At 46.6% G+C, this 20,097-nt stretch overlaps 1 protein-coding gene across 1 annotated transcript; it reads right to left on the bottom strand.

Moving 5' to 3' along the window:
• Positions 1-1,731: 1,731 nt before the first annotated feature.
• LOC124701832 (glutamine synthetase root isozyme 1) lies at positions 1,732-4,955 on the bottom strand. The gene is made up of 9 exons (XM_047233926.1): positions 4,815-4,955; positions 4,557-4,596; positions 4,350-4,453; positions 3,931-3,979; positions 3,315-3,421; positions 2,778-2,994; positions 2,607-2,681; positions 2,258-2,509; positions 1,732-2,172 (listed from the first exon to the last, which is right to left on the bottom strand). The coding sequence occupies exons 1-9, from the start codon at positions 4,886-4,888 to the stop codon at positions 2,026-2,028; spliced, it is 1,065 nt and encodes a 354-aa protein (XP_047089882.1). The 5' UTR covers positions 4,889-4,955; the 3' UTR covers positions 1,732-2,025.
• Between the last annotated feature and the right edge of the window lie 15,142 nt (positions 4,956-20,097).

A 20,097-nucleotide genomic window follows, 5' to 3' on the forward strand; every position in this document is an offset into this window, starting at 1 on the left:
CTAGCCTCCCGCCGCCACCTCCCCACCTCCTCTGCCCGCCCCCTCGTCGCCTCCCGAGGCCGCCGCCGGCTAAGCCGTGCGCCGCCAAGGACGGGGGCGGCGAGGATCTACGCCTCTCGGGCCCCCGCATGGCCGTCTCGGAGGGAAGCCGCCATGCCGGTCCCGGAGGTCGCCGTCGTCCGCGCTGGCTCCGTGCGTGGCCCGCCGCCGTCCTGCTCGCTGCCGTCCCCTCGTCGCGTCTGCATCGTCCACGGCGGCGGGATGCTGGCCGGCCCTGGCGGCGGGATGCTGGCCGGCCCTCGCGTCTGCATCGTCCAAACCGGCCCTGGCGGCGGGATGCCGGCCGGGCCGCGGCCTCGCCGCTCGGCAGCTCGTCATCCGGCCTCTGCGCGGCCCCTGCAGCTTGGGATGGTCGCGGTTTCCGCCGGCGCTCGCGCGCGGGGCTCTGTTCTGCGGGCTCCTGCGGGCTCAGATGGGCCCCTGCGGGCTCAGATGGGCCCCTGCGGGCCCCGATGGGCGCCTCCCAGCTCCGTTTTTCTGTTTGGTGGACGGCTACAAGGCACCCTGCTCGGCGGGACACCTCTTCTGCCAGGGCCTACGTTGGACCCGACGACAGACGACAGCGCTGACACTCCAGGCGAAAGCTTCGCACCATTGGTGCCGATGTTGGCGGTGCTATTGGGTACCGTTTTCCCTGTTGAGGGCTTCATCGGGGAGCTTGGTCTCCTGTTGTCGCGAGTTCTTGCGTTCTCCGGGTGAAAACCTCTCGCTCCTTGGAGCGGGCGGCGGCGACACACTGTGCCGTTACCTTCTTGAAGGCGCCGCTTTTGGAGTCCGTAGTCCTCGTGGTGTGGTAGATGTGTGGTTGTTGTGCTGCTTGGTTGCCTTGTCGTCGAGGGTGGTGGATGCCGGGGCGGCGGCCCCGGACGGTTGACGTGCGCCGAGGCGGCGGCCTCGGATGGTCTTGCAGCGATGACTCCATGGGGTGTGGTCATGTTCTTGCAAGGCTTGGGTGGCGTGTTCGTGCTACGTGGGTAGCGAGCTCGTCGGCCCGGCCTACGCGACGGGGTGGTCGGTGTGGCTGGCAAGTCGGGGCGGCGGCCCCGGATCTTTGGCGCGGCGTTCGTGGTCTGCGGGTGGTCGCCTTGGTAGCTTGGGCTACAGGTCGTCCACACCGTGCGGCGTTGCGGCTCGCCTCCGAGCAGGGGACGTCGGAGCAGCGGCTCCGGGTTTGGTGGTGTGTGTTTGGTCGTCGGCGGTCTCGTTTCGTGTGGGCGATGAGGCCCCGACTTTTGTGCGGTTTTTTCGGCCGGTTTCCCTCATAAACTCGGCCACTCTGTATGGTTTTTGGGCCCGGTTTCCCTGATTAACTGAGCCAAATCTTCTTCTATTAATATATCGAGCAGCTCACCTGCCGAATTCTCAAAAAAAATTATTAGACGTAAACAAAAGAAGGGTCGAACATTAAAGAGGCGCGACGATCATATTCCCCGATTGGTAGCATGAGGAAGGATAAGATACGTTTTGCCCCACGGTCTGATTGCGATGCAACGAGCTGCTGTATTATGCTTGAAGACTTCATGGCTGCAGTATACACACTTGCTCGAAATGTGCAAAAGAGAGCCAGAGGTAGGGCACGGCCGGTTTAGTTGCAATTACCATTGGTGCTTCAGTCTTGTTCGCGTCAGTGTGACATTGCCAAAGAGATCAGAGAACATGGACATGTGGGGATTGAACAGAATCATAACTTTTTCCGTAAATTCATTTATCAGAATGCGGAAATATAGCATTATTCAGTGTACACTAGTGGGGACTCTTATGCAAAAGAGTATACACCCAAAAAAGACAGGACTGCTAAAGAAGACCTTTGCGTACGGGAAGGAATCGAAATACAGTGAAGCGAACTTTGACAATTTGCAGAAATTAACCATCAGCACCACCCTCGATCGAGAGAGTCGAGGACGTAACAATCATCGTTGCCGAATGTAGGTATACTGGTATAGGTAGGGGTTTTCGTGTGTGTGTTTAGAGGAGGAGCGTGGTCTCAGCGATCATGGAGGTGACGACGTAGGGGTCCATGTTGGAGGCCGGCCTGCGGTCCTCGAAGTAGCCCTTGCCCTCCTTCTCCGTGTCGCGGCCTACGCGGATGGACGCACCGCGGTTCGCGACGCCCTGCAGGTCGAAGCCAGTCAGTCAATTACAGGTGTATGAGCAAAGATGAGACACGCGAATTGTAGACGACGACGACGACCCATACCCATTTGAATGTGTTGATGTCGGCGGTCTCGTGGTGTCCGGTGAGGCGGCGCTCGTTGCCCTCGCCGTAGGCGGCGATGTGCTCCGGGTGCCTCTTGCCGAGCTTCTCGATGGCCTTCTTGATCACCTCGAACCCTCCGGCCTCCCTCATGGACTTGGTGCTGTAGTTGGTGTGCGCGCCGGCGCCGTTCCAGTCGCCGGGGATCGGCTTCGGGTCCAGGGACAGCACAACTCCTGCAACCTCTGTGATCCTCTGCAATCCATCAATTTAGCATCAAATCAGAGTCAGTCAGTTGCATTGCACCTCAGTGATTCTCACTGAGAATCGAATATATTCCAAAGACACTGACCTCGAGGATATAGCGGGCCACCCACAGCTGGTCGGAGGCAGCGATCCCGACGGACGGGCCAACTTGGAACTCCCACTGTCACACGCAGAATCGGGTTCACAGTCAGAGTTGGCGGCACACGCAACTGGAAGTGTTTCTGAAAGCAAGTCGCTGCAAGATGATGTGTAGTACCTGGCCGGGCATGACCTCCCCGTTGATGCCGCTGATGTTGATCCCGGCGTAGAGGCAGGCCTTGTAGTGAGCGTCAACGATGTCACGCCCGAACGCCTTGTCCGCACCGGCGGCGCAGTAGTAGGGGCCCTGAGGACCAGGGTAGCCACCGACGGGCCAGCCAAGGGGCCAGTTCACGTCCTTCTGAAGGAGGGTGTACTCCTGCTCGATACCGTACCTGTTTTGGATTCAGAGATAAGCCTACTGCGTGTGCTATCGTAAACAGGTAAGGCAGGAAAGTGGATACAAAGGTGCCAAATGCTCTGTGATCACCTCCTGGTAGCTTTTCTTTTCCAGGAACTGAATTTTTAATTTCTTAGCTCTTACGTTGGACATTACTTATATTTGTACTTTTCATCTGATGCAAAGTACAGTGTCTGGTAGTAATCTCCTCCTTTAGAATTTTATGTTGTATGTTTGAAACAAGAACATGACTGAAACAACACCGCAAAAAAAAAAAGCGAAGATAACTTGAAATCTGGATAGAAGCATTCGTACCATGTCACCTCAGCTGCCACCTTAGGGTTATCGAATATCTTGGCAGCGTTGTTCCTCTTGTTGGTGGGGATTGGCACACCTTGTGGTGTGTAGCAGTCGCACATAACCTGCAAAGAATATTCATAATTTAGAGCCAAATACAGTGGTAACATCGGTTCTGCATTGGGTGAAGCTTTTATTATTTATTTAAGCAAATATTTATGAGTTGTGATTGTCAAGCAGTTGACCTATTTTTTTTTAAATAGCACCAATCACCACTAAGAAGTTGAATCTCTCTAAACTGAAAGTTATGGGCCAGCTACTAGACGGGCAACTTGTGGACTTTTGAGGTTTGTATACAACAGGACACACACACTCCACCTGATTGTTTTGTCCACCATATCAAAGATTCAGTCTTAGAAAAATAAGATGCCGATACTTAGTAAAACCGTAAAAGGGGTCTACGTTACACAAGATTTTAGGCAGGTTACAAGTTACAAAAATATAGGACTGTATTTTTTTTCGAAGTACATGCTGTGTCTTTTCCTGTCCTCTTCACTCTTCTTACTTTAGGACATGCCATGGTGCATAACAAGTTCGGTGTGAAACATGGAAAATAAAAGGCAGAGGAGCTTACAAGGATGTGGTCACCCCTCCTGAACGGGTCCTTGAAGATGGCTTGTGGGCTTCAGAGTCAAATAGGTAGAATAGCATGTAAGAGCAAGTACAATAGCGTCTAGTCAGCTGACTATAAGACGTTAAATAATATATTTTAGGTGAGTTGGAAGAGAGAAAAGAGGAGAGAGAAGGGAGGTGAGGCTACTTATCTGCATAGCAAACTCTTGCACGTGCTCCTAGGCACCTTGTGAGAGTGAAATGTGGGCTATATATTAGTAAAGTACTACATTCGTATAGCCAACTATTGTACATGTTAGCTATATGATGACTACAAATGATATGATATCTTGTTATAGCCAACAGTTGGCTATACTATTGGAAGAAGAGAGTAGAAAGTAAATAAAACCAGTAGAAGCGGTGAGGAAACCGAGATCATACTAGAGGATGACTTCGCTGTCCTCTCCGGGAGCCTGTCCGGTGCTGGAGCCATCGTAGTTCCACTTGGGCAGCTGGCTCGCGTCGGTGATGGGGCCGTTCACCGTCTGCTCAGATCGAAAAAAAAGCAGTCGGATGGTGAGAAATCGTTGCACCGGCCGGTATCTCTTGAGATTTTTCAGAAGTGTGTGTCTAGATCGAATTTCTCACCCTTGCTTTGCTCCTGATGTCAACACCAGTTCCTCCAACCCTGAACAGAGAGAAACAAAGAATTACAGACGATACGAGATCACGCAGACTAAACTCGACAGAAAAACTTCAGCGTTAGGCTTGCAGCAGAATCAAAGATCATGTATGTAGAATGTAAGTAGTGTAGTTTCGCGTGAGAGTGTGATCCTAAATCTTTGGCAGGATCTTTCTTTTTCTGTCAAGATCGGGAGCAGATGGAAAGCAGAGGAGGATGCTAACCATAGGTACTCAACGATGATCTTGTCGGTGGTGTCGCTGAGGTCGAGGTTAATGAGGTCGGCGAGGCTGGCCATTGCTAATCGCAAAGGAGAGATAGGATGACAATGGGGAAGACGATGGGATGAGGTGTGCAGCTCGAGAAGCAGGGGATGAGGAAAAAGCCGGGGGACGCGACCGGTATTTATAGCAAGGAGTTGCCTACGGTGGCAATGGCAAGTTTCTTTTCGCAACCGCTGATAATCTGATATGATTTGTTTTTTCAGTTGTACACTTGTACAGACATTTTGAAAAAGATACTCTTATCTTTCTCTTTTTATGAAGGAGATGATACAAGTACCGCATGTGTGGAAAGAACCTCAATTAATAATCATCTCAACCTGAGATGGGGCTACACGTATCGAAGCCCTAGTTGTAAGTTGATTGAGCAGCTCGCAAATATCTTAGGTTTAGAGAGTGTGAACATGTTACATAAATAAATCTGGTCACTAGTTAGAAACGTGTCGCGGTAACCCGACTTGGAGAATATATGTTCAGGGACTAACAAATGCGTAGTGGAAACCTGTTGTGAAGTGCCTCGAAAAGGGTTGACTCGCTAAAAGCTCCTCCCGTAGAACATTGGTTCCCATCAATTTAAATTTAATACTAAGTATTAAAGTATATACCGGTTTAGTAGTTTGAGTTGTCATCTATCTCTATTTTCTTTGTGTGTTGGTTTAGGTTGCTCTATATAAACAGCCTATTGAGGCAATAATCTATACAAGTAATATTCTTCAATTATTATGGTATCACACACCTAGGTTTCCGCCCTCGCATGGCTCCGCCGCCAACACCACCCCCGCTGCTGATGCAGCCTCTCTTCTCCACGGCCAAGTTCCGCTCTGCCAGCGCGCCATCCTCCTCCTCCTCCACTATACACCAATCTCATCCCGACCTCCTCAACTCACACTCGCCGATACTATTGCCGACGTCTCACCATTTATACCGATCTCCCTTGACCTCGCCGCCCACAACTACTACCATTGGCTCCACCTTTTCCACATCCACCTCTGCCGTTGCGGCCTTTGTCATCACATCCATCCATCCTCCATACCGCAGCTCGACGATCCTCGCTGGGTGAAAGACGACCTCGCCATCATCCAATGGATCTACACCCGCATCTGCACTGAGCTTTTTAACCTAGTCTCCAACGATGATGCCACCGCCGTCGAGCTTTGGGCCTCCCTTCAGCAGCTGTTCCAGGACAACTCCGACGCACGCATCAACGCGCTTCATACTGAGCTTCGCACGCTCTCCCAGAGCGATTATGCGGTCACCGTCTTTTGCCAACGGATCAAATCCATCAGCGATGAACTCCGTGAACTTGGCGATCACGTGGAAGACCGCACTCTCATCAACACCCTCCTCGTTGGTCTTGGTGATCAGTTTGAGAAATAGCATACCTTCATCCCCATGCTCAAGCCCTACCCGACCTTCGCCGAAGTACGCTCCATCCTCCAGCTCGAGGCATAGAATCAAGATCGCAAGGTGACTCGCCCTGCTCAGGTTTTCCACGTCAACGTTGTCCCCTCTACTGCGGCAAGGAATCGTGCTACCGCGGACCCGCGGCAGCCTGCCGCGACACCCGCTCCTCCGCAACCTCCTCCTGGTTGGCGCATGAGTCCCATTTATCGTGGCCGGAAGCAGACGTATCGGCCCCGCAACCTCGCCCTGTCGTCGCCTCGCCATCCACCTCTACTGCTTCGGCGCTCCCTGATCCCTCGGCGTGGCAACCACAGCACGACCCCTGGAGTGGTCTTGTGCAGGCCTGGCCCATGCCATGGTCGGCCCCTCTCCTTACGGCGCTCCTCCTGCATGCACGGGCACCTGGAGTCCTAGCCTTCGCCCCTCCACCGGCTCCCCTGGTCTCCTCGGCCCCAGGCTGTCGGCGCATGTCTACACTGCCACGCCTACGCCACCTCCTCATGGCGCACCAGGGCCTCCGTTCTCCTACACCAACATGATGGCTCCCTATGCGTACGGACCTCCTCCATACATGCATTTGCCCGGGACCTCCGCTCCTCCTCAGCAACCGGCATGTGATCAAGCCGCCTTCATCGCCGCCATGAACAACTTCACCCTAAACCACACAGGTACGGATTGGATTTTTGATTCTAGTGCATCCTCGCATATGTCTTCAAAAATGAATTTTCTATCAGCTTGTTTTCCCTCTTGTTTTTCTACAATCATCATTGGTGATGGTTCCACCATTCCTGTCTCTTGCACCGGACACTCCTACATATTCTTTCCCTATGCCAATTTTCTTTTACGCAATATTCTTGTTGTTCCTTCCTTAATCAAAAATCTTATATATGTTCACCAATTTACCATTGGCAATCAAGTTATTCTGGATTTTGACCCTTTTGGTTTATCTGTGAAGGATCTGAAAACGGGGAGGTTCTAGCCCAATACAATAGCACGGGCGATCTTTATCCACTTCACGGCACACCTACATACAGCCCCCGCGCCATGCTTGCATCCGTTGACCTATTGACATAGGCATCCCCGATGGGCCTGCCGAAGATGGTACCCGGGGTTTACTGAAGGCCCACAGGTCGAAGAATATGAAGTTCGGAAGCCCAATTAGTTGTTAAGGAAAGTTAGAGTTGTATTAGGAATAAAGAGATTTGTAACTTTAAGGGTTGAACTCAGAGAGTCTCCCGGAATCTGTAAACTTGTGTAATACGAAACCCTCGGCTCCGCCTTCTATATAAGGGGGATTCGAGGGACAAAGAGAGGATCAAATCATTGTCAACACAACCCTAGTTTTCATAAACAGTCGAGTACTTTTCCGGCTGAAACCCTCGAGATCTACTTGCCCTATACTTCCGACAAAACCCTAGTCTACAACTTGTAGGCATTGACAAGTCGATACCTTGTCAATTGGCGCCGACCGTGGAGAATAGAGGCGACAAGGAGCTGATCTCGATGGCACGTTCAAAATCGTCAACTTCTTCGGTAGCAAGCAATGCGATGGATAGAGGTAAACGGATCGAAACTGATCTAGTCGATTTTGTTCCTCACCCGCCCTCCCGTTTGGATGCATATGCGTATATGGAGGAGCCTATGGAGATGACGTTCGGAAGGTTCCACTTCCGCGTCGAGAAAGAAGGATCGTATCGTCTCGAGGTTCCGATTTCGTCGGGATTGTCGGCGGTCGATTCCGATTTTTCGGATTCATCGTCATCGTTCGAGACAGACGATGAGGAAGTTTCGCCGCCACGCTTCATCAAAACTACGGCAAGCGGAAAGCTCGCGAAGATCTTCGGCAACATGTCCTTCGAGTCGTCTGCGGACTTCGATATAAGCGGCGACTCGGACAGCATCGACGGCTTCAATTTCATCGACAGATCCACTATTGTTGGAGAGGTCTTCATCGATCTATATGACGGTGTCAGCAATCCCCACAAAGATCAAAGTTCAAAATACCATCAAATCTATGCAATTGGAGATACAAGTCGCCCACAGGAGGAGACATCAAAGAACTTCGATAACGCGGGAAATCTGTATGTCGATCCCGCAGATCTTACGCGAGGTTTGGGAACCAAATATGTTGGACCTGGAACACGAGAGATGGTGCAGGCAGTGTGGGATAGAGTTGCAAGAGCTATTGATGGCACAGAGCCAATGACTGTAATGGCGACAGCTGAAGAGTTACAAGCATATCAATATAGACTTGCATGTGCCATGCAGGAGCTCGAGAAACAGAAAATTGAGCTGGATAGGAGGCAAGCCGCGGCTTCCGCATCAAGCAGGCGAAGGGCGGAGTTGAGCCGACAATCAGGTACTTCGGGAGATAGTCACAGAGCAGCTCGAAATAGAGCAAGATCTCGGCTGCAAAATATACCTGAGGCTGACAGGGGGAATTTATTTCAAAACCTCGACATGTCCTTTATGTCAATTGACACGAGGGGGAATATTATTCCCAAAACACCAGAAGCTGGATACATGACGACACAAGCTTTCATCCTCGCATCCAGGCCACCTCCCGGAGATCCAAGAGAAGCGTTGTATAACATGGCCATGGCAGGAGTTGGAGCCATGGGAACAGCGTTCGCAAACACGCCTCCCGAAAGATCTGCTAGGCAAAATAGTCCACGACCTGCTGCAGCGGTGCAAGATCCTGTGAGGACAAGTGGGGCAAGAGACATAGCAATGCAAGCAAGAGTGGACAGAGCGCGACAGGAAAGAAGGGAACGTCGGCATTCACCAGAGGTTGATGAAGAAGATATGTGCGGACTCCCGTGATTTACGAGACGAGTCCGCAGAACTCGAGTTCCATCAGGGTTTAAGCTACCCGGTAATTACAAAAAATTCGATGGATCACAAGATCCTGAGGATTGCCTAATTGATTATCTCGAGACGGTAAAGTTAGTGGGTGGAACTAGAGCAACAGCCATGCAGAGCATTCAAGTGCACTTGAGTGGTGCCGCACGATCGTGGATAAATAAGTTGTCTCCTGGGTCTATCGATAGCTGGGAAAGTTTCGAGGATATATTCGTAAAGAATTTTTGATCCACGTGCAAGAAGCCTGCATCATTGGAGCAATTGAGGGCTTGCAGGCAGAAATACGACGAGTCAATGAGAACGTATATCCAGAGGTGGAACATCATCAAAAACTCGGCAGAAAATATATCTGACGAGAGAGCGATAGATGCATTCGTTGCTGGTATTCGAAGGAGGGACTTCGTCGAGGATTTGGGAAGAACCAACCCAAAGACAATAGCAGCACTCATGGAAATAGCGAATAGATGGGCGGATGGAGAAGATGATGTTCACAACAAACGGCACAGGTCGCCTGAGGAAGACCGCAGCCGAAACTTTCAAAATAGACGACGATTCCCTCGACAGTTCTCAGATTATGATGCTCCCGGCCAAATATCGGCTGGAATTCGAGGAAATAGTGGAGGAAACAATCGCGATGATTATCAAAAAAGCCGCGAGCAGCGCAGCGACTACAAGGACGGCTCCCGCCCCAATAGACAAAATAATGGTCCAAGGTTCCAGAGGCCATATATATCTCCCGAAGATATGATGAACGGATCATGTCAAATGCATTTTTATCTCGACAATAATGGGAAGAGACAGTCGGGACATCTACAGAAGGACTGTCGGACTTTCCAAGCATTGAACAGATATGCAGGGCACGCTAACGCGCAGGCAGCACAAAGAAACCCCCAGGAGCCAAGGAGTGAGATCCACCTTCCACCTCCTCCCGCGATCACGGACGAAAATCGACATCAGTTACGAATAGCGGCAACACCACAACCGCCTCCTTATATTGACACCAACGGCGCGGTGTCGATGATTCAGAAGGCCAGGCCATCAAATAGAGCTCAAAAAGTAATTTCACGACAGGTCTTTATGGCAGAGAAGATGCCTCCACCGACAATTGAGTACCTGAATTGGTCGGGTCAGGATATCGGCTTCACCATTGCGGACCACCCGCAGCAAGTCCCTCGATCAGGGCAGTCAGCTTTGATCTTACCAGCGATGATCGCAGGTTTCGACGTCTCGCGGGTATTCATATAGATGGAGGCAGCAGTTTAAACCTTATGTACGCAGATACATTGAGGAAGATGAACATATCTTTGGCGAACTTAAAACCAACCGACACACGTTTCCATGGCTTCACACCAGACAAGCCAAGTTATCCGCTAGGGAAGATCAACCTCGACGTTCAGTTTGGAACTCGAGAAAATTACAGGATAGAGAGGTTGGAGTTTGAAGTCGTGGATTTCCCATCACAGTACCATGCTCTACTGGGACGACCCACGTATGCCAGGTTTATGGCGGTTCCACATTACACATACTTGTTATGGAGACTCCCTGGACCCGGAGGCCCAATCATAGTGAAGGGCAGTTTTACGCTAGCGGATAAATGCGACAAGGATTTTCATCGGTTGTCAGAAACTTTCGGTATGCAGGCAGAGTACATGGCGTCAAGGCTCACAACTGATTATGATGTGTTGCCGGATGCAGGGAGGCCGCTAAAGGAGCCAACCTTTGACACAACCAAAAATTCAAAGGAAGTACAAATTCACCTGACGGATCCCAAAAAGACGACAGCTATCGCAACAAACATAGACCTCGCATAGGAAAGCGCGCACGTCGAGTTCCTCCGTGAGCGCTGGGAAATCTTCGCATGGTGTCCAGCAGACATGCCAGGAGTACCCAGGGAACTTGTCGAGCACCCGCTAAACTTGGATCCATTGGCCAGGCCCATCAGACAACCTTTGCGGCGTTTTTCGGAACCAAACCGCAAAGCTATGCTGTCACAGATTAATCGACTCAGAGAAGCCGGATTTATCAAAGGGATACACACAGAAGCCACGTGGGTAGCTAACCCAGTGTTGGTCCCGAAAAAAAACACGGAGGTCCTTCGCATGTGCATCGACTTCACGTGTCTCAATAAACATTGTCCAAAGGATCACTTTCCCCTCCCGAGGATCGATCAAATTATCGACTCCACGGCCGGCTGTGAACGTCTTTCCTTCTTGGACGCATATTCTGGTTACAACCAGATTCGATAAAAGAGGAAGATGAAGTCAAAACAGCTTTCATAACACCCTATGGCGTGTTCTGCTATAGAACAATGCCCTTCGGGCTGAAAAACGCGGGAGCAACATATCAGCGGATGATGCAAAAGTGTCTTGCCACACAGATTAGCAAAAACGTTCAAGTGTACATTGATGATGTCGTCATAACAACAAAGAAAGGATCAACATTGATAGATGACCTCAGAGAAACTTTTGACAATTAATCTCGACAAATTCTGCCTCAAGCTGAACCCGACAAAGTGCTCCTTCGGCGTCCCTACGGGAGAACTTCTCGGGTTTTTGGTGTCAACAAGAGGGATCGAGGCCAACCCGGAGAAAATTCAAGCCATCGTGACGATGAGGAAACCAACAAAACTCAAGGAAATACAACAACTAACTGGGTGAATCGCAGCTTTGAGCAGATTCGTCGCCAGGTTGGGAGAAAAGGCGTTGCCGTTCTATGCTTTGATCAAACAGGGAGAAAAGTTCGAGTGGAACGAAGAGGCAGATTGAGCCTTTGAAGATCTCAAACGTACAATCTCGACACCGCCAATATTGGTGGCGCCCAAGGAAAATGAACCTCTCCTGTTGTATATCGCGGCCACACCTCAGGTGGTCAGCACAGTACTTGTGGTAGAGCGAGAAGAAGAACGGAAACTTCATGGAGTACAAAGGCCAGTATATTTCATCAGTGAAGTTTTATCACCGTCAAAACAGCGATACCCGCATTATCAGAAACTGGCGTATGGAGTATTCACAACAGCAAGAAAGTTGCGACACTATTTTCGGCACACCCGATAATAGTGGTTAATGAGGCGCCTTTGTCCAATATACTAAATAACCCGGAAGCTACGGGTCGTGTCTCCCTTTGGGGAATAGAGCTTTCCCCTCGGGACATCACATATGAAAAAAGGAAAGCAATAAAGTCGCAGATCTTGCCAGACTTCGTCGCAGAGTGGATGGAGCTGCAAAATACGGGACCCTGATAACCCACAAGTATAGGGGATCGCAACAGTCTTCGAGGGAAGTAAAACCCAAATTTATTGATTCGACACAAAGGGAGGTAAAGAATACTTATAAGCCTTAACAACTGAGTTGTCAATTCAGCAGCACCTGGAAAAGCACTAGTAACAGGGGTGATGTGAAAGCAGCAGTAATATGAGAGCAATAGTAACAGTAATACAGCGAGCAGAATGAGTAATACGTAGGCAATGGCACCAGAAAATAGTTGATACTACTTCCAATGACATATAGAACGAGTATATGATGATAAGAGATGGACTGGGGTTCCCAGCTATCTACACTAGTGGTAAATCTCCAATAACAAGTGTTGGGTGAACAAATTACAGTTGGGCAATTGATAGGATTGAAATAGCATTAAGACAGAACATCAAGATTATTAATTATGTAGGCATGTTTTCCATATATAGTCATACGTGCTCGCAATGAGAAACTTGCATAACATCTTTTTTCCTACCAACCGGTGGCAGCCGGGCCTCTAGGGAATCTACTCGGTAATTAAGGTACTCCTTTTAATAGAGCACCGGAGCAAAGCATTAACACTTGGTGAAAACATGTGATCCTCATACCTACGCCTTCCCTCCAGCTTATCCCGCTTGTCGTCACTCGGGGCCTCGGGTTCCGGACATAGACATGTGCAAACAACTTGTAGATACAATCTAAGCAATAATTATGGAGCTTAAATCTAAGATCATGCCACTCGTGCACTAGTGACAAGCATTAAACACAACAAGATTGCAGCAACAATAACTTCACAAACTTATATAGATAGACTAATCATAATGTAACAATCCATCGGATCCCAACAAACACAACACCGATTACATCAGATGGATCTCAATCATGTAAGGCAGCTCATGAGATCATTGTATTGAAGTACATGGGAGAGAGAGTACCAACTAGCTACAGCTAGAACCCGTAGTCCATGGGGGAACTACTCACGGAGCATGATGGAGGCGGTGGCGTTGATGGAGATGACTTCCGGGGGCACTTCCCCGTCCCGGCGGCGTGCCGGAACAGAGACTTCTGTCCCCCGAAACTAGGTTTCGTGATGGCGGCGGCGCCCCTAGAGTCTTTCTGGAGTTTCGTCAATTGTTATCGGGTTTTTAGGTCGCGAGGGATTTTATAGGCGAAGAGGCGGCGCAAGAGGGTGCCTGGAGGGCCCACCCCATAGGGCGGCGCCCCTCCCCCTCTTGGCCGCGCCAGCCTATGGTGTGGAGGCCCTGGGCCTCCTCTCCGTCTCCCCTTCGGTGTTCTGGTCCGTCTCGGTGAAATAAGATGTTTGGCTTTTGTTTCGTCGAATTCCGAGAATATTGCCCGAACAGCTTTTCTGGAACCAAAAATAGGAGAAAACAGGAACTGGCACTTCGGCATCTTGTTAATAGGTTAGTCCCGGAAAATGCATAAAAACATTATAAAGTGTGAGCAAAACATGTAGGTATTGTCATAAAACTAGCATGGAACATCGGAAATTATAGATACGTTGGAGACGTATCAAGCATCCCCAAGCTTAGTTCCTACTCGCCCTCGAGTAGGTAAACGATAAAAAGAATAATTTCTGTAGTGACATGCTACTTACATAATCTTGATCATACTATTGTAAAGCATATGAGATGAATGAAGTGACTCAAGGCAATAATCTATAGTTTGCTAACAAATAGATAACATATAGCAAAAAAAATCATGAATAGTACTTTCAAGACAAGCATCAAAAAGTCTTGCATAAGAGTTAACTCATAAAGCAATACATTCTTAATAAGAGGTTTGAAGCAACACAAAGGAAGATTTAAGTTTCAGCAATTGCTTTCAACTTCAACATGCATACCTCATGGATAATTGTCAACACAAAGTAATATAATGAGTGCAATAAGTAAGCATGTAAGAATCAATGCACAGTTGACACAAGTGTTTGCTTCTAAGATAGAAAGGAGTAGGTAAACTGACTCGACATAAAGTAAAAGAAAGGCCCTTCGCAGAGGGAAGCAGGGATTAAATCATGTGCTAGAGCTTTTCAAGTTTTGAAATCATATAGAGAGCATAAAATTAAAGTTTTGAGAGGTGTATGTTGTTGTCAACGAATGGTAGCGGGTACTCTAACTACCTTATCAACCAGACTTTCAAGAGCGGCTCCCATGAAGGACGTTATCTCTACCAGCAAGGTAGATCATCCCTCTTCTCTTTTGTTTACACATGTACTTTAGTTTTATTTATGGATGACACTCCTCCCAACCTTTTGCTTACACAAGCCATGGCTAACCGAATCCTCGGGTGCCTTCCAACATTCACATACCATGGAGGAGTGTCTATTTGCAAAATTAAGTTGCTTACTGATAGATTAGGGCAAAACATGTGAAGAGAATTATTAATGAAAGTTAATTAATTGGGGCTGGGAACCCCATTGCCAGCTCTTTTTGCAAAATTATTGGATAAGCGGATGTATATGCCACTAGTCCATTGGTGAAAGTCTGTCAAAAGTAAATGACAAGGTCGAAAGATAAAACACCACATACTTCCTCATGAGCCATAAAACATTGACACAAATAGGAGATAATAGCTTTTGAATTGTTTAAAGGTAGCACATGAAGTATTTACTTGGAATGGAAGAAAATACCACATAGTAGGTACATATGGTGGACACAAATGGCATAGGTTTTGGCTCAAGGTTTTGGATGCACGAGAAGCATTCCCTCTTAGTACAAGGCTTTGGCTAGCAAGGTTGTTTGAAGCAAACACAAGTATGAACCGGTACAACAAAACTTACATAAGAACAAATTGCAAGCATTATAAGACTCTACATCTGTCTTCCTTGTTGCTCAAACACTTTTACCGAGAAAATATCTAGACCTTAGAGAGACCAATCATGCAAACCAAATTTCAACAAGCTCTACGGTAGTTCTCCACTAATAGGTTTAAACTACATGGTGCATGAGCTTAAACATGATCTACTTGAGAGCTGAAAACAATTGCCAAGTATCAAATTATTCAAGACAATATGAGGCATTTTCTGTTTCCAACCAAATATCAATAAGTGATGCGGCTCTCAGCTTCGCTATGAACATGAAAAATAAAAGAAGAACACCAGTGTTCATATGAAAAAGCGGAGCGTGTCTCTCTCCCACACAAGGATTGCTAGGATCCGAATTTATTCAAACACAAACAAAAATAAAAGCACACAGACGCTCCAAGTAAAGCACATATGATGTGACTGAATAAAAATATAGTTTCACTAGAAGTGACCTGATAGGTTCTTGATGAAGAAGGGGATGCCTTGGGCATCCCCAAGCTTAGACGCTTGAGTCTTCTTGAAATATGCAGGGATGAACCACGGGGGCATCCCCAAGCTTAGACTTTTCACTCTTCTTGATCATATATCATCCTCCTCTCTTGACCCTTGAAAACTTCTGCCACACCAAACTTCTCATAAACTTCATTAGAGGGGTTAGTACTCAAAAAACTTTAATCCACTTTGGTCTTGTAGTGACACATTGCAAGAACTCAATAAAACATTAGCTACAGCTCTCCACGTCTAGAAAGCCTTACTTAAAGTCCACAAGAGACAATGCAAAAAAAAAACAGAGACAGAATCTGTCAAAACAGAACAGCCAGTAAAGACGAATTTTTAATAGGTACTTCCGTTGCTCAAATCAGAAAACTCAAAAGTAATGAAAGTTGCGTACATATCTGAGGAACACGCATGAAAATTGTCAGATTTTTCTGAGTTTCCTACAGAGAGACCTACTCAAATTCGTGACAGATAGAAATCTGTTTCTGCGCAGAAATCCAAATCTAGCATCAACCTTCTATTAGGGACTTTACTTGGCACAACAATGCAATAAAATAAAGATAAGGAGAGGTTGCTACAGTAGTAACAACTTCCAAGACACAACAAAACAGTAGTAAAATAAAGACATGGGTTATCTCCCAAGAAGTGCTTTCTTTATAGCCATTAAGATGGGCTCAGCAATTTTAATGATGCTCACATAAGGATGAGAGTTGAAGCAAAAGAGAGCATCAAAAAGCAAGTTCAAAACACATTTAAGTCTAACCCACTTCCTATGCATAGAAATCTTGTACACAAATAAATTCATGAAGAACCAAGTGACAAGCATAAGAAGATAAAACACGAGCAACTTCAAAAGTTTCAGCATATAGAGAGGTGTTTTAGTACCATGCAAATTTCTACAACCATATTTTCCTCTCTCATAATAATTTTTAGTAGCTTCATGAATAAACTCAACAATATAACTATCACATACAGCATGCTTTTCATGATCTACAAACACATAATTTTTATCAAGCTCAAAAATAGTGGGTTCAAAACTTTCAAACCCACTTTTAAATAATCTATAACAAGATGATTGATCATTCTCAAAAGATATGGGACTCCTAGATAAATTCAAGACCTTTCCAATCCCATTTTCATTAGTGGTATAATTAATATTATCAAGTAACATAGGACCATCATCTAGAGCTTTATCATAAACATTTGCTAAGCAAAACTCTTTAGTACCATGCATTTCGATATCAGGCACAAACAAAGCATTATCATAAGATTTATCAAAATAGCATGGATTATCATAGATAACAGTAGCATAATTATTCTCACAAGTTTTACTCGTAGGGAATATTGCAAGAGAATCCACAGGAATATAACATTCATCCTCCATTGGTAAGCATGGAGGACAATCAAATAGTGTAAGAGATAAAGAGTTACTCTCATTAGAAGGTTGGCATGGGTAGCTAATCCATTCTCCCTCCTTTTGTTCATCACTCTCCTCCTCTTTTTCATCCAATGAGCTTTCAGGTTCATCAATTTCCTCCTCTTTTTCATCCAATGAGCTTTCAGGTTCATCAATTTCTTTTTTCACAGGTTCCTGCAAATTGTGAGTGCATTCTTGTGCATTAATGAGTCTCTATTTATAATCAATGATATAAGGATTATCGCTGTAACTTTCTATGCAAAAATTAAGGATAGAAGAGACATAATCTTTAAGGTTCTTACAAGCAACACAAGTTTCATAATTTTTAGACATGAAGGATTCGATCTCAGAAGCTCCCATAAATAAGACAAATTGTTCTACCTCTTCGAACCCAAAATGAATATAGTTATTCCAATTATAGTTCTTAATTAAAACTTCTTCACTACACCCACATTGGAATTTCAGATGTTTAGTATCCTGTTTAGAGCAACAGTTTATATCATGGCGTTTAAGCAAGATTTTAGCAATTGTATTCAATTTTTCTATCACATCACTCATGACTTTATCCTTTCTTGATTCTTTATAATTGTTATATAATTCTATAAGATCCATATAGGTTATGGGTTCTTCCATAACAACAGTTTTTAATTTTTCGATTTTTCAAATTTTTATGGATTTTCAGGCATATAGGAAAAATAAAACAAGACAAAAATAAACTAGACAAAAATAAACTAAGCACAAATAAACTAGACAAAAGTAAACTAAGCAAAACAAAATAAAATAAAAACATAGAGAGAGAGGTAGAGTGTACTCCCCAGGTGAACTTATGAGTAGAGCTATGCCTCCCCGGCAACGGCGCCAGAAAATAGTCTTGATAACCCACAAGTATAGGGGATCGCAACGAGTCTTCGAGGGAAGTAAAACCCAAATTTATTGATTCGACACAAGGGGAGGTAAAGAATACTTATAAGCCTTAACAACTGAGTTGTCAATTCAGCTGCACCTGGAAAAGCACTAGTAACGAGGGTGATGTGAAAGCAAGCAGTAATATGAGAGCAATAGTAACAAGTAACACGGCAAGATACTAGATAACACGTAGGCAATGGCATCGGAAAATAGTTGATACTACTTCCAATGACATATAGAACGAGTATATGATGATAAGAGATGGATCGGGGTTCCCAGGTTATCTACACTAGTGGTAACTCTCCAATAACAAGTGTTGGGTGAACAAATTACGAGTTGGGCAATTGATAGGATTGAAATAGCATTAAGACAGAACATCAAGATTATTAATTATGTAGGCATGTTTTCCATATATAGTCATACGTGCTCGCAATGAGAAACTTGCATAACATCTTTTGTCCTACCAGCCGGTGGCAGCCGGGCCTCTAGGGAATCTACTGGTAATTAAGGTACTCCTTTTAATAGAGCACCGGAGCAAAGCATTAACACTTGGTGAAAACATGTGATCCTCATACCTACGCCTTCCCATCCAGTTATCCCAGTTGTTGTCACTCTGGGGCCTCGGGTTCCGGACATAGACATGTGCAAACAACTTGTAGATACAATCTAAGCAATAATTATAGAGCTTAAATCTAAGATCATGCCACTCGTGCACTAGTGACAAGCATTAAACACAACAAGATTGCAGCAACAATAACTTCACAAACTTATATAGATAGACTAATCATAATGTAACAATCCATCGGATCCCAACAAACACAACACCGATTACATCAGATGGATCTCAATCATGTAAGGCAGCTCATGAGATCATTGTATTGAAGTACATGGGAAAGAGAGTACCAACTAGCTACAGCTATAACCCGTAGTCCATGGGGGAACTACTCACGGAGCATGATGGAGGCGGTGGCGTTGATGGAGATGACTTCCGGGGGCACTTCCCCGTCCCGGCGGTGTGCCGGAACAGAGACTTCTGTCCCCCAAAACTAGGTTTCGCGATGGCGGCGGCGCCCCTGGAGTCTTTCTGGAGTTTCGTCAATTGTTATCGGGTTTTTAGGTCGCGAGGGATTTTATAGGCGAATAGGCGGCGCAAGGGGGAGCCTGGGGGGCCCACCCCATAGGGCGGCGCGCCCCCCCTCTTGGCCGCGCCAGCCTATGGTGTGGAGGCCCTGGGCCTCCTCTCCGTCTCCCCTTCGGTGTTCTGGTCCGTCTCGGTGAAATAAGATGTTTGGCTTTTGTTTCGTCGAATTCCGAGAATATTGCCCGAACAGCTTTTCTGGAACCAAAAACAGGAGAAAACAGGAACTGGCACTTTGGCATCTTGTTAATAGGTTAGTCCCGTAAAATGCATAAAAACATTATAAAGTGTGAGCAAAACATATAGGTATTGTCATAAAACTAGCATGGAACATCAGAAATTATAGATACGTTGGAGACGTATCACACCCCCAGATTTATCGAGAACTTGGACTATGAATTTCGACGGGTCCAAAAGGTTAGAAGGAGCTGGAGCAGGCGTGATATTGGTTTCACCTCAAGGAGACAAAATGAAGTACGTGCTGCGGATGACGTTCCCCAATGCATCAAACAATGAAGCAGAGTACGAAGCACTGATACATGGGATGAAGATGGCGAAAGCTTGTGGTGCAACCCGATTAAAAAAATTCGGTGACTCTCAATTAGTGGCTCAACAGGTGATGAACCAGTGCGATGCAGTCAACGATAGTATGATAGCATACAAGGAGGTGTACAACGAACTTGAGAAGCTCTTCGACGGATGCGAAGTAAATCATATCAGCAGACTCAGCAATGATGAAGCCGACGTTCTGGCAAGCAGTGTTTAGCTATACCTCCCGGAGTATTTTGGGAGGAGATAAGTGAAAGGTCGACTAAAGCAAAGAAACAGACGAAGAAAAAAGACAAGGTTGAGAAGGACTCGGGGGCTCTAGCCATGTCAGAAGCAAGTGCGCCAGGAGAAGACGAGGAGTCACATGAGGTGATGATGGTCCAAGTTCCTTGGAT

This window comes from Lolium rigidum, chromosome 3 (assembly GCF_022539505.1).
Source record: "Lolium rigidum isolate FL_2022 chromosome 3, APGP_CSIRO_Lrig_0.1, whole genome shotgun sequence".
NCBI classification, from domain to species: domain Eukaryota; kingdom Viridiplantae; phylum Streptophyta; class Magnoliopsida; order Poales; family Poaceae; genus Lolium; species Lolium rigidum.